This window comes from Spermophilus citellus (assembly GCF_964194105.1).
Source record: "Spermophilus citellus genome assembly, chromosome: 1".
NCBI classification, from domain to species: Eukaryota; Metazoa; Chordata; class Mammalia; order Rodentia; family Sciuridae; genus Spermophilus; species Spermophilus citellus.
In genome coordinates this window covers 179,105,007-179,124,581 of record NC_138182.1, presented here as the reverse complement: position 1 = coordinate 179,124,581, position 19,575 = coordinate 179,105,007, and the positions used below count along the sequence as shown (strand labels likewise).

At 34.2% G+C, this 19,575-nt stretch overlaps 1 protein-coding gene across 3 annotated transcripts in view; it reads right to left on the bottom strand.

Moving 5' to 3' along the window:
• ADAMTS19 (ADAM metallopeptidase with thrombospondin type 1 motif 19) overlaps positions 1-19,575 on the bottom strand; it is a 254,721-nt gene that overhangs the window by 41,434 nt on the left and 193,712 nt on the right. For all 3 annotated transcript variants that reach the window (XM_081281410.1, XM_081281411.1, XM_081281412.1), the window contains 2 exons: positions 15,370-15,527; positions 11,235-11,388 (listed from right to left, as the gene is read on the bottom strand). In XM_081281410.1, the coding sequence (XP_081137536.1) occupies positions 11,235-11,388; positions 15,370-15,527 (312 nt within the window). The remainder of the gene's footprint in view (positions 1-11,234; positions 11,389-15,369; positions 15,528-19,575) is intronic.

Sequence of the window (19,575 nt, the reverse complement as noted above, 5' to 3'; positions counted from 1 at the left end):
TTGAATCATCTTGTTGTGCATCACCAGAGTTCTGTAGTGAGTGACAGGAAGCAAGCTTACTTTAATTATAACTCAGAACTTAACTCCTGAGAATTCTAGACCCTGAGAATTCCAGAAATTTTTTTTCTCTGCAATGATTGTTATTTTTTTCTGAGAAAAATCATAAGCCTCTTACCATTTTTCACTGTTTTTAAAAAAACTCCCATTTTGTACTTTCTCTGCTATGGTAGAAGTTAGGAGGTAAGAATGACTATTTGCCTGTATATTCATTTTGCTTACAGCTCTATAATCACAATTCCTTGATAATACTATTATTCTTGACTTAAAGTCTAGTAAATATGTACTAAATTCTGTTTCTCCATTAAAGTCTTATATGTAAATAACCTGAGTTAAAAAAAAGACATCTAAGTAAGATTTAATAACCTATTTTAATTGATGGTTTGACTTTATAAAATAATCAAATCAGCCAACAATTTTAAAGTCAGGTTGGTCACGAAGGATTACGAAGAACTCAGAAGTCTTCTGGGTCTGTATTGAAAGGCCTGTTAGTTAGGGTCCTATGACTGTCATGCGATGGTAATTAGGAAGCTCAGAGCATTCATGCTGGTCATGCCAAACATGAAAGGCTAGGCTGGCGCCAGAGAGGTCACTCTGTCACTCAGTTAACAGAAAGAGGAGGCTGGCATCAGGAAGGAGGAAAGAAGAGAGGTAGAATGAGAGTTATTTTCATTTTGAAACATTACTTACTTCAATGAGTGATTGAAAGAAAATGGGGCAGCCAAGTAGAAGGCAAAAGAACAGGTGCAATTCAGGATCATTTTTTGATTTTCATCTCAATAATTCTGCACACAGCCTCACCACTATTCATTGTGTTCAAACATGACAACATATATACGTATACACATGTGTATTAAGTAGCAAGTATATCTGTGATTATTATTGCATGTCTTGTTATGAAAACCTTCAGTGTTTTCTGTCTTCTAACAGATAGCACAGTGTTGTCCAAATGGAAAATTCCTAAATTGCAGTACCTTTGGCCAAGGACTTCACGCACAAAGGGCCTGCCTGAGGGCCAATAGCTACACTCTCAGAGGTCCTCTTACATTACTGGTGAAGCTCACAAAACAAAGTGACTTGATGCTAACTTGTAGAGAGAAGTCACCTTTCATGCCCAGGTACACACCTAGGGAATTCCTTTGCATATCAAGAAGGGCAGTGTGTGATACTTGACTTAATCATAGATTCTCAATGTCTATCAATGTCAAACTTCTAGAGAAACAAAACCAACTTTGTCTCATTTAGATTTTTTTCTTTCTTTTTTAACACATAGAGAAAACAGACCTCATAAGGTATAGGTTACTTAAATGTAAAATTAAAAGGGTTTTGGTTACCTTCCTTCTGGCTTCCTGTGCTTCAGAGACTGGGTTATGATTTTACAAATATATTAAGCAGACATACAAATTTTGTTTAATGATAGCGTATGTGAGTATTAGTTATATGTTATTATGATGAATACTGAAACTACAGTTAAAATAAATGTGACTTATGAAATGTAAATGTTAGTTTTAAAATCTAATTTGAAGCCCTCATAGTTATAAAACACTCCTACAAGAATATAGTTCCCTAAACTGATTTAAATAATAGCACTTTGCCAACTACGGCACAAAAAGCATGACAAACACATAATCCAGAAAGTTTGTGCTGAACATTTACGTGATCACAGAATAAATAACTCAGGACTAATCATGTTGCATTTCTGCCTTTCCTTAGAAGGTACCAAAACTAAGTTATGTAAGCCCAGAATTAACACATTAAGCTATTGAAAAAAATCTTTTAAGTCTAAGATTAATATTGCAGAAGAAATATGGGCATCATCCTCATTTTAGGGAGCTCCTTGTTGGTGCTTTAAGTACAAAAGCGTGTGAATACAAATTGGGACATTTCCATCCATGTTGTAGGAAGGAAGCTCAATAGCCTAAGTTTTTGGCAGTCAGGAGAAGCTTAGTTCCACTTTTTTCTTTCATTGAACAAAAACAATAGAATCAGGGAAAAACATATTGCTCAGCTGCAGACACATCATGCCTTTGAAAATACAACTAAGATCTTAAAGCCATATGGGAATATTATTGTTTAATTTTTGTTCTATTTTTTACATCCCAGCCAGCACCGGAAATTTCTATTCTAGCATCTAATTGCAGTATGAACAGTGCATCCAATACTGTGGAACCTAGGGGCAAATAAAGCAATGAAGTAACTGCCCTTCTGTCTGAACAATGAGTAAGCTGTGGATAGTGTGTTATCTGCTTGATGGTAAACTAACTTCTCCTGTGCCATTCCCAGTAACAGTCATGGGGAAATCTGTTTGGTTGTTTTGGATATAGTTAAGAATAAAATAAAATCATCATTATGCATTCATCTCTTTAAGAAACTTGGGCAAAATCTAAAAAAAAAAAAGATTCATTTTTATTGGCTAATTCTTTCTGCTCTGAAGACATTTAACAAAGATCACCCATTAGATTAAGTGAGCCTTCTTTTTCCGACTCACAGAGAAGCTTTTACTTATTTTTTCCTGTGCCCTGGGTTTAATATATAAAAGATAAAAGGGATATTTAAAAATAAAATTTGTCTATCCAGGTTGATCATATTTGTAGAACTTACATCATAAGTGCAGACACACATTACTGTGGGTAGGTTCTGTGTTTCAGTACACACAATTGAAACTCTCTAGATATTATTGGACAACCTGATTTTTAAAATAAAGTTGTGGAACTTTATAGGAGAAATATTATGTGTATACATGTGCATATATAGTTGTCTTGATAATTTTCTTTTGAAAATGTTACTTATTTTCTATGAACTAATGATGACCAATAAGCCATGAGAACTAAAAGTAAATATATTTTGATGAGAAGAAGGACTTTTCTCTAAGCACTTAGAGCTACGTAAAATGCTTACAATTCTTTATGTATGCATTTTAAAAATTGGAACTTCTTCCAAAGTCACTTTATGTAATTGTTCTGGTTTGGATATGAGGTGTCCCCAAGAAGCTTGTGTGTGAGACAGTGAAAGAAAGTTCAGAGGTGAACTGATTGGGTTATGACAGCCTTAACCTAATCAGTAAATTAATCCTTTTGAATGAATTAACTGACTGGTAACTGTTAACAAGTAGGGTGTGGCTGGAGGAGGTAGGGCTCTACATTTTGTTCCTGGTGAGTAGAACTCTTTTCTCTGCTTCCTGATTACCTGGTCCTGAGTTGCTTTTCTCTGCCGTGATGTTCTGCTTCAATTTGGACCAAGTTGGAGTTGGCCATCTATAGGTTGAGACCTCTGAAAAGGTGCATCTCTAACAAACTTTTCTAAAAATGTTCTTTTTTTTTTTTTTTTTTTTTTTTTGGTCACAGTGGCAAAAAAGATGACTACAACAATTTACTTCTTCTTCCTTTCAGTATTGGGGATTGAACTCAGAAGCATTCTACCACTGAGCTACATGCCCAGCACCCTAGCCCTTATTTACTTAATTGCTCATTCTTATTTTTTTATTCTTTTTTTTTTTTTTACAGTGCTGGAGATTGAACCCAGGGCCTTGTGCATGCTAGGCAAGCACTCTACCAGCCCCCTTTTTAATTTTTGAATCACAGTTGTTCTAAGTTGTCCAGGGTGGTGTGAATTTTATGATTCTCTTGACTCATCCTTCTGAGTTGCTGGGATTACAGGTGTGCACTACCATGCCTGGCTACCATTTACTTATTGATCGTTATTTTTTCCATTTCCATAAAATATTTTTCCCTCAGGGTTTGAGCTCAATACTAAAATGGCCATTTCAGTTTTTATTATAATAAAAATTATTATGCATTGTTTACAACACTTATGTATAATCCAAACTGATTTTGTCACTTCCATGCATGCAAATAGTTTAATGGGGCCGATAACCTTCAAGTTAAATTTTACTTGAGTACTAGTATCACACTGAATGAGCTTCATGAATTGGCTTTCCTCCTACTTTTATGACCTAGGCACTTTCCACTCCTCAATCTTCATAACTTTCTCACTGGCCCCAGAGCTGTTGCACATTTGTTTACCCCTGAGAGAATTTCTGTATCTCTGGTTATTGCTCCATATGGTGCTTTTAGTATCATCTGACGCCTTAGTAAGTAGATGTGAAATTTATGAAAGTAGGAACCATTCATTTTTTTCATTCATCTAATAATAGATGGTGTATAATCAGTAAAGAAATGAGTGAATAAAGTATAAACCGGCAATTTTAGCCTTTAGTGATTTCTGTACTAAGAAGTTCATCTTAACACTGAGTTTCCTTGAATGGTATTTTGTTTTTAAAACAAAATGACCTATAATGGGAAATAATAATCTATGGCAAATCCAGCTCATGTATCATCATTTAAATATTTAAAATCGAGCCAGTAAGGACTTTATGGTAATATAAAAATGTTTGTATACTATTAAGAAAACAAATTAGAATACAATGTATATTTTATTATTGAAATAAAATAATGCAAATAAAAATGGAAAATAAATATATTTGGTGCTCTTTCTTTAGTTAATAACATTTATGTTGGAATAAGAGTATATCAACTTTAAAGTGGAAAAAGGAACAAACTGCACATCCAAAAATGTTCTTTTCTGTCCAACACATTCTAAAAGATTTTAAAAGGTGCAAGCTTCTGCATACTGAGAGGTGGTCTCTGATTTGAATCCAAAGGCTAGGATACGTCCACGTGATCTGGACATGGATAAGGAAAGCAGGATCTAGAGGGGCCCAAAATGCTAAGATGCTAAGGGGTGGGAGGCTAGAGGAACATGAATGGGAAGAACATACAATGTTGGCTTATTATTTTCCTTCAAATTGTTATCTCTTCAAATTGTATCCCTAAAAGCATGTCTAACTCATTTGTTTCAAAATAGATTGTTGAATCTTTGCACCTCCATTCAAGGTTTTATTTTTTTCATTCACCCATTCACTAGATCAAAATAAATCCTAAGGTTGTTAATGGTGATTCTGCACGAAGCTTTCTGATATTCCAGAGTGGTCCTTTTTACCAGGAATGAACCCAGGAGCACTCCACCATTGAGCTACATCCCCAGTCCTTTTTTGTATTTTATTTTAGAGGTAGGATCTTGCTGAGTTGCTTAGGGCCTCATTAAGTTGTTGAGGCTTTTTTTGAACTCATGGTCTTCCTGCCTCAGTCTCCTGAGCCGCTGAGATTACAAGTGTGTGCCACCAGGCTTGGCAAGAATGTAACTTTTTAATGCCTCTCAAGACCTAAGTTGTTCAAAATAGGTCTTTTATGTCAAATTTGTAATGAACCTCTGAAAATCCAAAGTCGGTTTAAAATGCCTGTTCAAATATTTTAATGTTTTAGAACTCCAATGCAAAGTAAACATGTATTTCAGAAATACATTTTAAGACAGTTGAAAATAAAGACTAATTTCAATTGTTGATGCTAAAATAAAAGTGATACATCCATTCAAAGTTTTCTAGGCCTACCCTCTGTCCTTGAAAAAACTGTTAGGAAAAGTATTTGAGCGTTAGTAAATTTATGTTAAACTTCTGGAAAAACTTATTTGGAATTATCAATACTTTTAGATATTTTTAGAAAACAGCCTTTTTAAAAATAGAAAATGCTTCTATGTTAGGTTTTCAATAACTTGTAATAACTGGCATTCATAAATTCATACAAATGTATAGTGAACAAAAGTAGTTTAAATTATTTTAAAACTTAGTTGCAGGTATTGACATAAAATATCATTAACAATCAAAATTTATGTAGACAACATTAAGGATTTTTTTAATTTTTTATCTCCAATTAGAATCTAATATCTTCCAAAAAATTAGAAAACTAACTTGTTTAAACATTGAAACTTTATACTACCTTGTGATACCTTATTTGCTCTTAATATATTCATATGAAATAGAATACTGCAATTGTTATTTCTCTTTGCTCTTGGAAATGAATTTTGCATGAATCTGTTTCCAATGTTCTGTGTTTTGAACACACTCTCATTTAATTCATGAATATGCTGAAAGATTACAAAGCCCTTCCTGGCTATAAAATCAACAACACAAAGTTAGAAACAATGCAATTCTTGAAAGCCTGTCCATCTACTTTATTTATGAACTGAAAAGAAAAATAATACCCAATAGCCCAGAAATATTTTGGCATTGACATTATTATGTGCCCTATTAACATAGTCATAGATAATTGAAAACTGTTGACTAAATAGTGCAACCAAGTTCAGAGGGAAGGTCTACACCAGCACCAATCATAGAGGAATTGTAAATAATTAGGAGGAGTATGTTGCAAAATCTGCCATTTCAAATAAAAATAAAGACATATAAATTCTTAAATGAAACGTCTCTTTGAATCCAAAGAAAACCTGAATAATCTCTAGAGGACATTCTCTATTTTGTGGAAACCAAATATGTGAAGCTTGTTGAGCTGATCCTGAAGCAGTGTGGCCAGGAGAAAAGGGGATTTGAGCCCAGGAGTGCCGGAATCTGATCCTGGGTCCACCCATCACAGGACCCTGGGAGGTCCTGGTCTCTATGCACTTCAGCTATATCATCTCCATGATGAAGAAATCAAGTGTAAAGGTCTCTACTATTTCTCTGACTCTGAGACTAAAATTATTTATTGTGAATCTCTATTCCTTAAGAGTTAGAAATTGACAAAACATACTCCAGGAATCATCTAATATGATTTTTGGGAAAATTTTTAATCCTAAACAATTTGCTATTTCAAACTGAAGGTTGACAAGTTCTGTATGTTTTGCTGTATCTTGTAACAGATCACAATTTTAGGAGAAAAAAAAATGAGGATAATATAATTCACTGGGCAAACGTTTTCCTGTCCAGGATTTTTAAATGCAAACTGATTTTAATGACTGTTCTTCACTGATAATAAGGTGATCCATTAGACTGTCTGTCAATCCCCTCACCCATACCCCACCCTGACCATGGGACAGAGACTGACTGGTCAGTGGACTGAAGGCATGACTAAAATTCTTATCTGAGTTGCAGTAAAGGAGAAATCTGTAACTACATATTCCATTGAGAACGTATTTATTCCAGGTTATATTTTTGTTTTATCTGTGTAACAGATGTGACTCAGGTAAAGGGAGATGAGCCTTGCTATCAGTGAAGAATGGATGAAGGAGACGACCAGGAATTTGCGTATATAAAGGCTGTTCGCAGGAGAACATAGGATGATGGCAGACTGAAGTCCCTTGGTGATAGTGTGGCCTGAGGGGAAACATGGCCACTGGAAATTTCCTTGTGGCAAGAATGACTGAGAACATTTTTTAATTTGAGAGAATTATTTGAAATCTATTTGTTGTAATTACCTTATATCCTTGGCAGCAAAGAGTGTGCTGTATAATATCACCTTGCCCTGCCTGCTGGATTGCCCATGCCTGGTGGCTCCAGAGAGCCAGGTGACACAGGCAACAGGTGCAATCCTAAAGCTATGAGCACTCTGCTAATGACTGTTCCTCCCCTCTTCACCTCTGAATGTTCCCACACGCTCCTGCTCTCCTTTGAGAACACTGTTTCTTGCTCTTCCTGCAGCCTCCAATGAGGTAAGCATTTTGCTTATGCTCTGGTACCTTTGGGATCTAGAAGTAGTGTGGGTCTCTATGTTCCTCAGTGCCTCTAGCAGACCCTTCTTCCTTTCTTCTTTGAAAACTCTAGTTTTGTATCAGACTATACAATGCATCATTCTTCTTGTGATCAAATGCAAACTCCTGAGTCATTCCTTCTCCTTATGTTTAGATTTTGGCTCCTGGCTTATTGTCATATTTTTCTAACCCTGCTCCTGGTACAATTCTTACAATTACACTATCAATTTGAGTGATTCTGGCACTATGTGTACCTGGCCCTCTTCTCTCCACTGTGATCTTGCTTTTGATTTTAGTTATGCAAGTAACTCCCTTACCACTCTGTATAACCAATCACTATTATCTGATCCATAATCTCAGCTCTATATCCTATTATATCTTGCTTTTCTAGCCCCTTAGTACTCTGTGTCTAGGAATTCTTTAACCCCACCAGGCTCTATTTCTATTGATACTATCACATTTTTACTATCTTTAAATCCTGTCATATCTTTGCTTTCCTCCTCATAGAACTAAAGTTCACATTTCACTGTTTCCAACTTGTTACATAAAATTTCAGGTCATAAAACATAAAATCAGAATCTGATTTTATTTTATCATCCTCACCTGGAAATTCCCAAACTTACTCCATATGAGTACCTGCATACTGTACATAGTTAGAGAATAAAGACATCATGAGGACTGGTGTCGTTCTAAGATGATACTACTAACTTCAAGTGGATCATTAGTGCTGTCACACAAACAAAATACATGTGCCCATTCAATTTGTCTCCTTATTCTCTTAGTGCCACTTCACATCCCTCTTTTCAAACTCTATTACCTCCTATTCTACCCTCACTCTCACAAAGACTACATTTTTTTGTAGAAAATAGATGCAGTAATAAGAATATTGCCATAAGTTCTTGGCACTAAACTTTTTGCATGTTACTAGTGAGGGACTCTCCATATATTTGTGTAAAGCCAACTTTGGCATCCCGTCTCCCATCCCATGTGGATATTGTTTCATCAAATGTTTGCTGTCACCTTTGCATTTCTAGTTTTCTGTTCTGTTCTAGAAAATGCACACTGACAAACAAGTATGCATAATTTCTCTTATTAAAAACAACAAATTTTGTTGATTCACATTCTTTTTTAGCTACTGCCACATTTCTCTATTTTCTTCTTTCAGCAACATTCCTAGAATCCCTTAGAGTTCCTTTCTCCACTTATTCTGTCATTTTCTTTTGAATCCACTCCACTTGGTCTTTTAAGCCAAACATGTCATTGAAATGAATTTCTACGGGGTAAGAATTAAACTTCATGTTTCAAAGCTACTAAATGTAATCCATTTAAAACATAATCATGTAATATATTTAAATGTTAGAGTCAACTCTTCCTCTACCTTATTTTCCATTGGTAGTTTTTGATAGTTGATAATTTTCTCCTTGTAACAGCTCTATGTCAGATGCCTAGCAAGAGCTTTCTTTCCTGTGTGTCTTCTCCTATGTGTTGGCTACTCATTTTAAATTGTTCTGCACCTTCCTCTTCATCCCTCCAGACTGTCAATGCATAGTACCTCAAGTCTCAGTCCTCCAATAGCTTCTCTCACTCTCACTCCCCACATTTGTTCATTTGGTGACTTTTAGTCTCAATATTTTAATATTTCATCCATATACCGAATATCTCTAGTTTAATATTCTCTCCTGAACACCAGAATTTTATACCCAACTGCTTACTTGGGATCACCCTTAGATGTCTATTAGGCACCTTAAACTGATAATGAGAATAAAACTCCCTGCTCATCCTGTGACTTCACTTTCCTATGTAAATTGATGGTGGCTTCATCTTACTAGTTGCTAAAACTATCACATTCATTCTCTAACACTCATATTGATAGATATATGTTTCTATCTATACAATCTGTTAGTTCTACTTTGAGATTTTGTACAGACCTTGACCACTCTTCCCTCCCACATTGCTAACACAGTGGAGTGGTACATTTATTATTCTCTTTCCTGGATTACTGTAGTAACTTCCTAACTGATCTCTCCTTCTACCTTTTTGCTCCATTTAGCCAACTCTCAACTTGGAAGCAAACAAACAAACAAACAAACAAACAAAAACCTTTAAAAATGCAAACCAGATTAAGTTACTCCTCTATTTGAGCATTACCACAAGCATCCCACACCATCCAGAGCAAAGGAGGGCCATGCCAGCCTTCTTGCTATTCCTGAGCAACCAGCTCTACTCATACTCCAGGACTTCCACCGGCCCCATACAACCTTCATGGTCATGTCAGAGTTTATTTGTTTGTTTGCTTATTTGTGTTAATTCATCCTGATCTTATTGAGGGCTTTTCTGACCACCATATTTAAAACTGAACCTACTCCCTCTATTCTTCACACTTCAGATTTGTTTCCTGTCCTTGCTTATTTTTCTCCAGATACTTCTCACACTTTGATACCTTAATGTATTCTTTACCTGTCTACTTATTTTCTGTCTTCTGTACAACAAACACACTCTTCCACCTGCCAGTCTCACCTGCCAGTCTCTTTCTGCACTTTCCCAGGCTTCTGCGGCAGCAACATTAAGCTTTGCATATTGATATTCCTTCACGAAAAAACCAAATAAATTTTTCACTTCTTTACACAAACCATGTCATATTAAATATAGTACACACACACACACACACACACACACACACACACACGTACAATACCTTTATATGGTAAAGATTTCTCCTTTTGTTCTTAGGAGGCATCTCATACTCAAAGCTGTATAAAATGTTATTAAGTGGAAGTAACTGAAATAATAATATGCTATTGATGCACAGGGATTCACAGGGAAGGTAGAAGTCCCTGACTGGGATCTGCTTGCCCTTACTATTCACTACTTCTGTGAGCAACAAAAATCTACTTAATCTGTGGCACACAAGTTTCTCATGGGCAAAACAAAGGTAAGATGAAGTAATTTCTAAGTCTAACATTTTATGTTGAAGTAATTTCATTCTTTTGTCTCCTCAGTCTCTGACATGAAAACAAAAATAGAAAATCTTGGAGCACAATTTCAGAAAAATAGTAACATGCTTTTAAAAACTAGCAAGCTAAAGAATTAGGGAAATTATGTTTTTTTTCCCCACATATTCTGTATATTTAGCCTAAGTATGCAGACAACACAGAAGCAAACTCAATACTACTCTGTCAAAACATGCTTCCAATTCTTGTAGTCCACAATTTTTGTGGGCAGATCTAGTTTGGAATCCAGAATTTTGAAGATTTTGTCAAATTAATACAGTACAAAAATATTGCATATCAACTTAAATAACGTCTATGGAACCTAGTGCATTACAAACAAAATTCACTACTATTTATGCAATGCAATACAATGAGTCATCACATTAGTGAAATATGTAACAATTCTAAATACTTTTTTTCAGTTCAAGGCAGATTTTGCTACAGAGTAGTTCAGGTACTTAGGTACTAAACATATCATCAAAAAACCTCAGTTTCCAATCCTTTATGGATATTGGAATTGCAGATTGGGGGTCTGGAATCTGTCTTACTTATCAGTGGTAAGTGAGAAAACAACTGCTGTTTTGGAGAGATGAATATTTAAAATTTTTTAACCTCCTCCACATGTGGCATCGCAGTCTTCCCAGCCTGTGTGAGTCCACATGAAGAGGGGTTCTGGTTCTTTGGAGCTCTGATTCTCTGGAACGGGGTCTGATGGGACAGTGTATTCATAGTGAAGACCATAATTCTGATCTTGAAACAGGAGTACCTATAACATATAAAAACAATTAGGACACATTTGATGTGAAATATAAACTAAGGACACTGATATTTTTAAATGCCTATTGCATGGCAAGGATACCTCTTTAATATGTAGCAGAAAAATGTGACAGTACTCTTAAATATCAAAATTGTCATACTTTTGAAAAGATAGGACCCTATAGTTACCTCTGAGCCTAAGAGGTCATGAAGAAAAGTTCACTTGAATGGTATCAGAAATACCTGGTAATTTATTTTCAATTTGATGGACTAAACTTCAGTTGGGGTGGAAGGGAGTGGTGGCAGGAATGTGTGTTCCATGTGGCATTAAGATATGACCCACAGTATAATATCAACTGTGATCTTTCCACTTGAATAAAAAAAATAAACAGGAAGCCCCCAAGTTAACAGAGGACTCCTCTTTCTTCAGTACTCAGGTGAAGACTTAGAGGATCATATCTCCCTAAGGACAGAGAATTTCTAAGCCAACTGGAGGATAAGACTTTCATTCCACGTATGCTTGCAGTTAACTTTGAATTTTGGCAAGTTGATGAATTTTCCACTTGTAGTAAAAATTGTTTTCTTCAAAAACGTTAAAATGAATTTATAAATAAATATTAACTTAATAACTGTACATTTATGTACATACAAATAAACAGTTCAATAAACCATAAAGGATGTGTGGGAAGGACTGAACTCTAGGTTACACTGCACAGAACCATAGGCAAGGATCATGTCTGTTTTGTTCTCTACAGGTACCCAGAACCAAGCTCAGAACTGGATCATAATGAATACTTACTTATACATAGTATATAGATGTACATATGTATCTATGTGTATGTAATTAAATGAAACAATGAATGATAATTTTTCTTCATCAATTCATTTTCAGAAAATCTGTCAAACAACCACATGAAATATATCACTTCAATGACTCTGAGAAACTATGGAAAAATGTATATAATAAAATGTGAAGCACAAAAACACATATTCTTACATTATTAAATCATGCTTAATTTTAGGAAACTTTGTGCAATGTTTCACCTGTGTTAGACAATTGTATGTAAAAAGAGTTAATACTCTGTGGGGAAAAAAACTAAATGAACCCAAAGTTAAGGGTCTGCATTTCTATTATATTTTTCCCACTTTTTTTTCTCAAATTTTTGTTCAAGGTATCAACAGAAATACTAAGATATGTTTTGATGGTGAATTGAGCATTGAGTTTATAAAATAACTACACGATAATAAATATAAGCCTGGCATAGTGGTGTATATGTAGGAAGATTGCAAGTGTAAAGTCAACTTGGGCAACTTAACAAGATCCTGTCTCAAAAATTGAAAAGGTCTGGGAATGACATAAAAAGGGCTAGAGATTTAGCTCAGTGGGAGAGTGTCCCTGGGTTCAATACCCAGCACCACCAAAAAAAAAAAAAAAAAAAAAAGAATAAATAAATAAAACCATTTTTAAGTTCACAAATGAGTAACACACTAGGTACTAATTCAGAATACATCACAGTGCTAACACAGTGCTTATTTTGGCTTCAATATCTCAAATATCTCATTTGATGTTGCCAATTATAGGCTACTTTCAGCCCAATAAGTTTAAAGAGAGAGAACTTAGTTTTTTTTTTTAAACTACTTATTTATGTTTTTAAACTAGACTATTACATAATTTTAAATGATGGAATAAACATAAATAACAACTATTTGCCAACTTAATTAATTACATAAAAACATGTCTATTTTACTTAATAAACTGCCTTTTCATTGATAGAACTTGAGGTAGTCCTCGAATATCTAATGCCACTTAAAACAGAGACATTGGCCACAAAACCATTAGCTTTTTCTTAAAACATTTGAATTTGGCAGTATTCTTTGCAAAAGGAAAGTGTGACCATGTTACAGTGGATGGGCACATATGGAAGCATGGCAGCAGAGGTATTGCCTTTCAAAAATCAGTACCAGCTTCGAGTCTGTAATAGTCATTAAAGAAAAATATCTTAGGAGTGCAGTTTCCCTTGGATTACTGAATAAATCCAGGTCACATAGATGCCTTCTTTTAGACATGGTTCACTGACTTTAATTATACTTCATGCTTCCAGGAAAAACCTTGGTAATTACCAGTCAGATTAAAGATTCTGAAGCAATGAAGCTCCCTCTGCCCAATACCAAGGTCTCTCATACACACTTTTTAAAGTAGAGGCTCATTATAAGAGACTTGGTCTTGTTCCATTTAAAAAAATGTAGGATACACTTACATAAGTTAGCAAACATAATAGCATTTTCTGAAACCTAATCATTAAAAATATTTTTGCTTTGATAGTTATTGTATGTGACCCAATCATAGAAGGAGCTATATATTACTCAAACAATAACAGTCATTTTTTTCTCTCTCTTTTTTTTTCTAGGTGGCACAGAGGACAGAAGGGAGTTTCCAATTGAATTTATAGAGTAGGACACAAAGGATTAAAATAATTATTTAAAATATGTATATTTATTATCCAAGGAAGTTTAGTATAAAGATCTCAACTTTATAAAAGAGAGAAAGCATTGAACAATGATTATTTACTGACAGTTAAATAATTTATTAGATAACACTATGCACCATGCTTAACTTTCCTCATACTTAGTTCTTTTTAGTCAATCAAATGAAATAACAACAATCATACATATCGCACAGGGTTATTATGTGGATTATGTGCTGCACTGAGTATAAAGCACCCTTGGCCAGTGTCTGATTCTTAGTGCTCAATGAATGGTGAATATTACTAAGATTGGAACAGAAGGTACACATCCACTTACCTTGCTCCCTGTATTGGTGATGGTAAAGCATAGTGATTGCAGTTATGTAGAACCTTGTAATTTAAATTACGGTTTTTGGACCAGAAATAGTGGCATCAGGTAGAAACTGGTTAGAAACACAGATCTCAGGTCCTGCCTCCGAACCAAATCAGTAGAATGTACATTTTAACAAGAACTCCATGTAATTAGTGGGCACTTTAAAGGAGTCAATGCAAATGGGCCAATATGTGATCTGAACCTCTGGCTCCTATATTAGCAACACAGATGTCTCCAATTGAAGATAAAGTCAACATAAAATGTGTGGAGATATTAAATAATGTGGCATAACACACTCCAAAATAAACAGCCAATGGATCATGGCTTAGATCAGTTTTATGTGTAGATGTAAGGAGGTGCTGAAATGTCTGAATTTTAGAACACTTTTGCCACTAAAATAGAAAACTCATGCTAGTGATACATTCAGTCCTCTGGCTCCTATGGAATCATCACTGACTGTCATGATTAAGGTCAAAAGAGGCTTGTAGACCTGCCACCAGCCTGGACAGAGTCCCATCATCCTAACCCTTTCTCTCCAAATCTCTCTGGACATGTTATCTAATCTTTTAATAACTTTAAGCCTAAATTATCATCCCAAACACTCAAATTTTCATAAGTCTTTACTGGAATCTATTGACCCAGTAAGCAACCCTAACAGGGTAAATGAGAATACTGTGTGTGTATGCGTGTGTATGAGTATAAATATATATATAAATATATATATATATATATATATCAAATTATTTTCCTCATCAAAAGAACATTTTATCAAATGCATTTTATACAGAATCAGACAATACCCACACAATGGATTTTGAAATGCTACAATTTGCAATATTATATAGCACTCTTTTCATAGATATGCAGTCTGATTAGTAAATGAATGCTTCTAGGAAAAAGAGACTCTTTGTTCCTTGGGACTATACTCTGTATCTGTGAAAACCCTAAAATATTGTATTCTGTTTATAATAATTGTTGTTTTCAGAAATCATAGATTTAAATACATTTTTAGGAAACTAAAAACTCACCTCTTAAATAATCTTAAATGTCTACCTGACAATTGGATTTGGGAAAAAGATTAGAGAAGGTACAATAGGAATGTCTTTATCATGAGAAACTGCTTATGCAATGTTATCAATTCTTTCCCTCATACCAGGAGGTGTAAAGGTGTTGTAGTAGGACCTTTGGCAGAGATCTTCTCCCAGAGGCCTCGTCTCACGTAATGAACAGTAGTTCCAGCTAAATTGAATGCTCCAGAGTGTTCAATCTTCCAGTCACTATTTATAGACTGTTTGCCAGAATCTCGGAGAGCTATAAAGAGGTTTGAAAGTGTTATGAGCATTAAAAAACCAGCAGTAATACCCACTTCACATTATTTCATTAAAAGCACTAAAAATTAAATTATTGGTAATTGTTATGTAAGCCAATCTCCATTTATGGATGTTTGAGTGTTTCCAAGTTCTTTAAATTCTCTATAATGCTTGAATATACACACTATAAACTAACTATATCTGAATATTTACCTTGACCATATTCTCAGATTTGTAATTGTAGAGGCAAAGAAATTGAACTTTTAAGGATTTTGAAAAACACTTTCAAACTGATTTTCTCAAAAAGGTGTATCAATTTATATTCCCATACCAGTGCCTGAGAAAGCCCATTTCTCCATTTCTGAACATCACCTTCGGATGAATTTTTCTTCTCTCTCTCTCTCTCTCTCTCTCTCTCTCTCTCTCTTAATTAACTGGGGATTGAACCCAGGAAACTTTACCACTGACCTATATCCTAAATACTTTTTATTTTTAATTTTGAGACAGGGACTCTCTAAGTTGCTGAGGCTGCCTTTGAACTTGCCATCCTCCTTTCTTAGCCTTCCAAGTTGCTGGAATTACAGATGTTCACCACCATGCCCACAATCTCAGTCAACTGATCCCACAATTTAAATTGATTTTATCTTTAATGGAGATAACTGTACTGCTAGCCTAGGAATCAGAGGTTCAAATCAAATATTAGCCCATTTCCTTCTTCTACATTAAGGTGCCTGCAAATTACCTGGGGTTCATTTTGTCTGGAGCAGAAGCTGAGATCTATATTTCCTTATATAACATTTAATCATGATTGAATAATTACTCAAATATTCACTATAACTCAGTAAAACTTAATGTTCAGAAAGCCTCCAAATGAACAAAATAGACATGCTCTCTCTCTCCTCATGGAACTTGTAACCTAACTGGAGAACCTGGCATTCAACCAGTTATTTAAATAACTAATTTATGAAGGGAGTTGAGGAAGGCTTGTGTGGGGGGAGTTATTTATTGAGGATGTTAGCTAGGAGGAATAAAGAAAGCAGGGAGAAAGTTCAAGACCAAGTGGACTGCAAACATAAAGGTCTTAACAGGCAGCTTGCTGGAGATCTGGGAGACAAGTGTGCATGAGTCCAACTATGCTGAGCAGATCATAAAGACAAAGGCTGGAGACATAAAGAATAACTAGACCTTATAGTTTCTGTAGTATGCAGTGAGTTTTTACAACAAAAAATAAATACAAATCTTTAATGAAAATTTGAAAAACTATTATGTGGAGAAGGGACTGGTGTAGTACATTTAGATAGAGAAGATAGCACATACCATCAATATGGTAGCCCAGCTGAAAGTAATGGTGGCTTGGATTGAGGTAATTGAAAAAAATAGCAAGATTTACTTAGAATGAAGTTGACAGAATATGGTTATGACTTGATTGTCTTGGGTAAAAGAAATTGTTACATATGACGCTAGATTTCCAGAGTAAGGAAACAGTGGGATATGAGGATATTAATATAATGAAAAAAGCTATCAACCATGGTTGAGGAGAAATATGAGAAGTTAAATTTTGAACAATCTAGCTTTTTTTAAAAGGATCTCTTGCTTTATTACTATTAAAATTGATGATTTTTGTAAGCAAAAGCAATAAGCAGAAAAAAAGCCAAAAGCATTTGCTTTTTAATCACTTATTTTTTTAATAATAATTACTTGTTAGAATTATTTATGGTTCTTAGCAAGATTTTCTGGTGCTTGTATAAAAACAATGTATTCATGAAATTGTAATTATTGAAATTTAACTCATCAATCACAGCTTCCAATAAATAATGTTTTATCGTTCACTTTATATAGTCTAACATGAATTTTTAATAGAAATATTAAATAATCATACATACTTCCAGAGTTATGAAAAATAATAAGATTAATTTTTACTTTGAATTTTAAATTTGAAGGAAAATATATTGAAAGAAAACTATCAAGATAGCTACTACCATCTATGGATGAATAGGAAATACTTGTTACGATCTACAAATGGATGTATTTTAGACAATGTTAAAGCTTTTTGATAAAAAATAAATGATTTTGCCTAAAAGGTAAAGTATTTCTTTATATTTTCCTACAGTCTATGAAATATTTGAAACATCTTTTGGCTTAGATTTGTATAGTGATCAGTACAATCTCATTTTCCCCACTGTATTTCAAGACATTTTCAGGACACAATTATAAAGGAAAAGGACATGAAAATCTCTGATAAAAATTCCTTAAGAAACCTCTTGGGGTTGCTAGAATAGGATATTTAGACTCAACTCATATTATTGGCATTTAGCATTCCCCATAAAATGGCACACACATCAACATGGAAATCCACAAATTTTATTAGCTTAACAGTCATCTCACATGAAGAATCAGTGGTTTGGTCATGTGATATTTCTTAGTCTTTGTTTTTGTTTTTAGTTCATTAACTTTAAAATTGTGTTTTCAGAAAAAAATGCTTCTGACCTTGATTGAATAACTGGAACTGCTTTAGTTTCCCACCATAAACAACTAGAAAACTAGTCAATGTATGAAACAATTGTTCTCAAACATTGGATTCCTGACCACAGAAAAGTGTGATCCCTAAGGGGTGGAGAACAAATGTTCTCAAAATTGCTTGGCTTTCTGTTTGAAAATATTTACTAGATCCTTGAAAATATTTATTAGAATATTAGGCAGCCAACAAAAAGTCAGTGATAATAGTAAGAGAACGTTCATGACATAATACAAAAATAATGTAAGTATATGTTTATACTTTAATGCAATTCCTGGCAAAAACCCAGGAACCGGCTGAGGCTCCTGGCATTGGTTTAATGTTGTACAGAAGACAAGAGTGAGTGACACAAAGAGCTCCAAAAACTTACAAAGGGTCCTTGGAGTCCATGGCTGAATATTCAGCTTCACCCAATTTGGGTGTGATTCCCCAAAGCTGGGAAGGAAACTGCTACTGGGAACATCTAAACTTTATAACCCCTGGAGCTCAAGTAGGGACGAAAGATAATGAGTTCTATGCAGAGTGGTAAGATCTATTTGAACATATGGTCTTTGGTAAAGAAGCTACAAGAAACAAATCTTTAGTAGCCCTAGGAGAAAGACTAATTTAGCACCATGCTACCAAACTTTAAAAAAGGCTCAACAAGTCTGGCTGATTTGAAAGTAAATTAACTGTCCAGAAAAATGAAATTCAATGCTCAATAATAAAAATAACAAAATATAGCCATTTAGCAATGTCTTATTAATCATGTCCAGATTCCAATAAAAAATTACTATATACACATGAAGAAGTCAGAAAATGTGACTTAACATAACCAAGAGGAAAAAATCACTCAATAAAATGAAATTCAGGAATACTAGAGATGATGGACCTAGTGGATTAAACAACAACTATAAATATGTTTGGTATGTACATGAATTTAAAAAAAATATGTGATATTGAAGAGTGCCATATGTAAAAGACACAGTATATATAGAGAGATAAAAGAATTTAAGCATTCATTAGGGATATCACAAGAACCAATTCAAGCCAGAAGATAATGAATACAATATGGAAAATGATGAAAGTAAATATATATACAGTGAAAATATCTTTCAAACACAAAGGCAAAATTAATATATTTTCAGATAAACAAAACCTGAAAAATACAATGTCATCAGATTTGCTCTACAAAAAAATGTTCTTGAATGTTCTTGAAGCTGGAAGAAAATGGTTTCAGATAGAAACATGTCTATGTAAATAAAAGAATAATGTTGGTACTAGTAAATGTATAAAAATGTAAAATTTTTGTTTTTGTAAAGATCATTAATAATGCAATTGACTAAAGCAAAATGATTACAATGATATTTCATCTCATTTTCATTTTACCGACTGATTTTTTTCATTTGGTTGTTTGGTCACATTTTCTGACTTCACATGTATGGTCATTTTTTTGTTGTTGTTGGGTGCTGGACATGTTCAATATGACAATGCTGAATGGAATGTAGAAATAAATTGATTATGTGAAATAAGGAAATTGAATGCAAATAGTAAA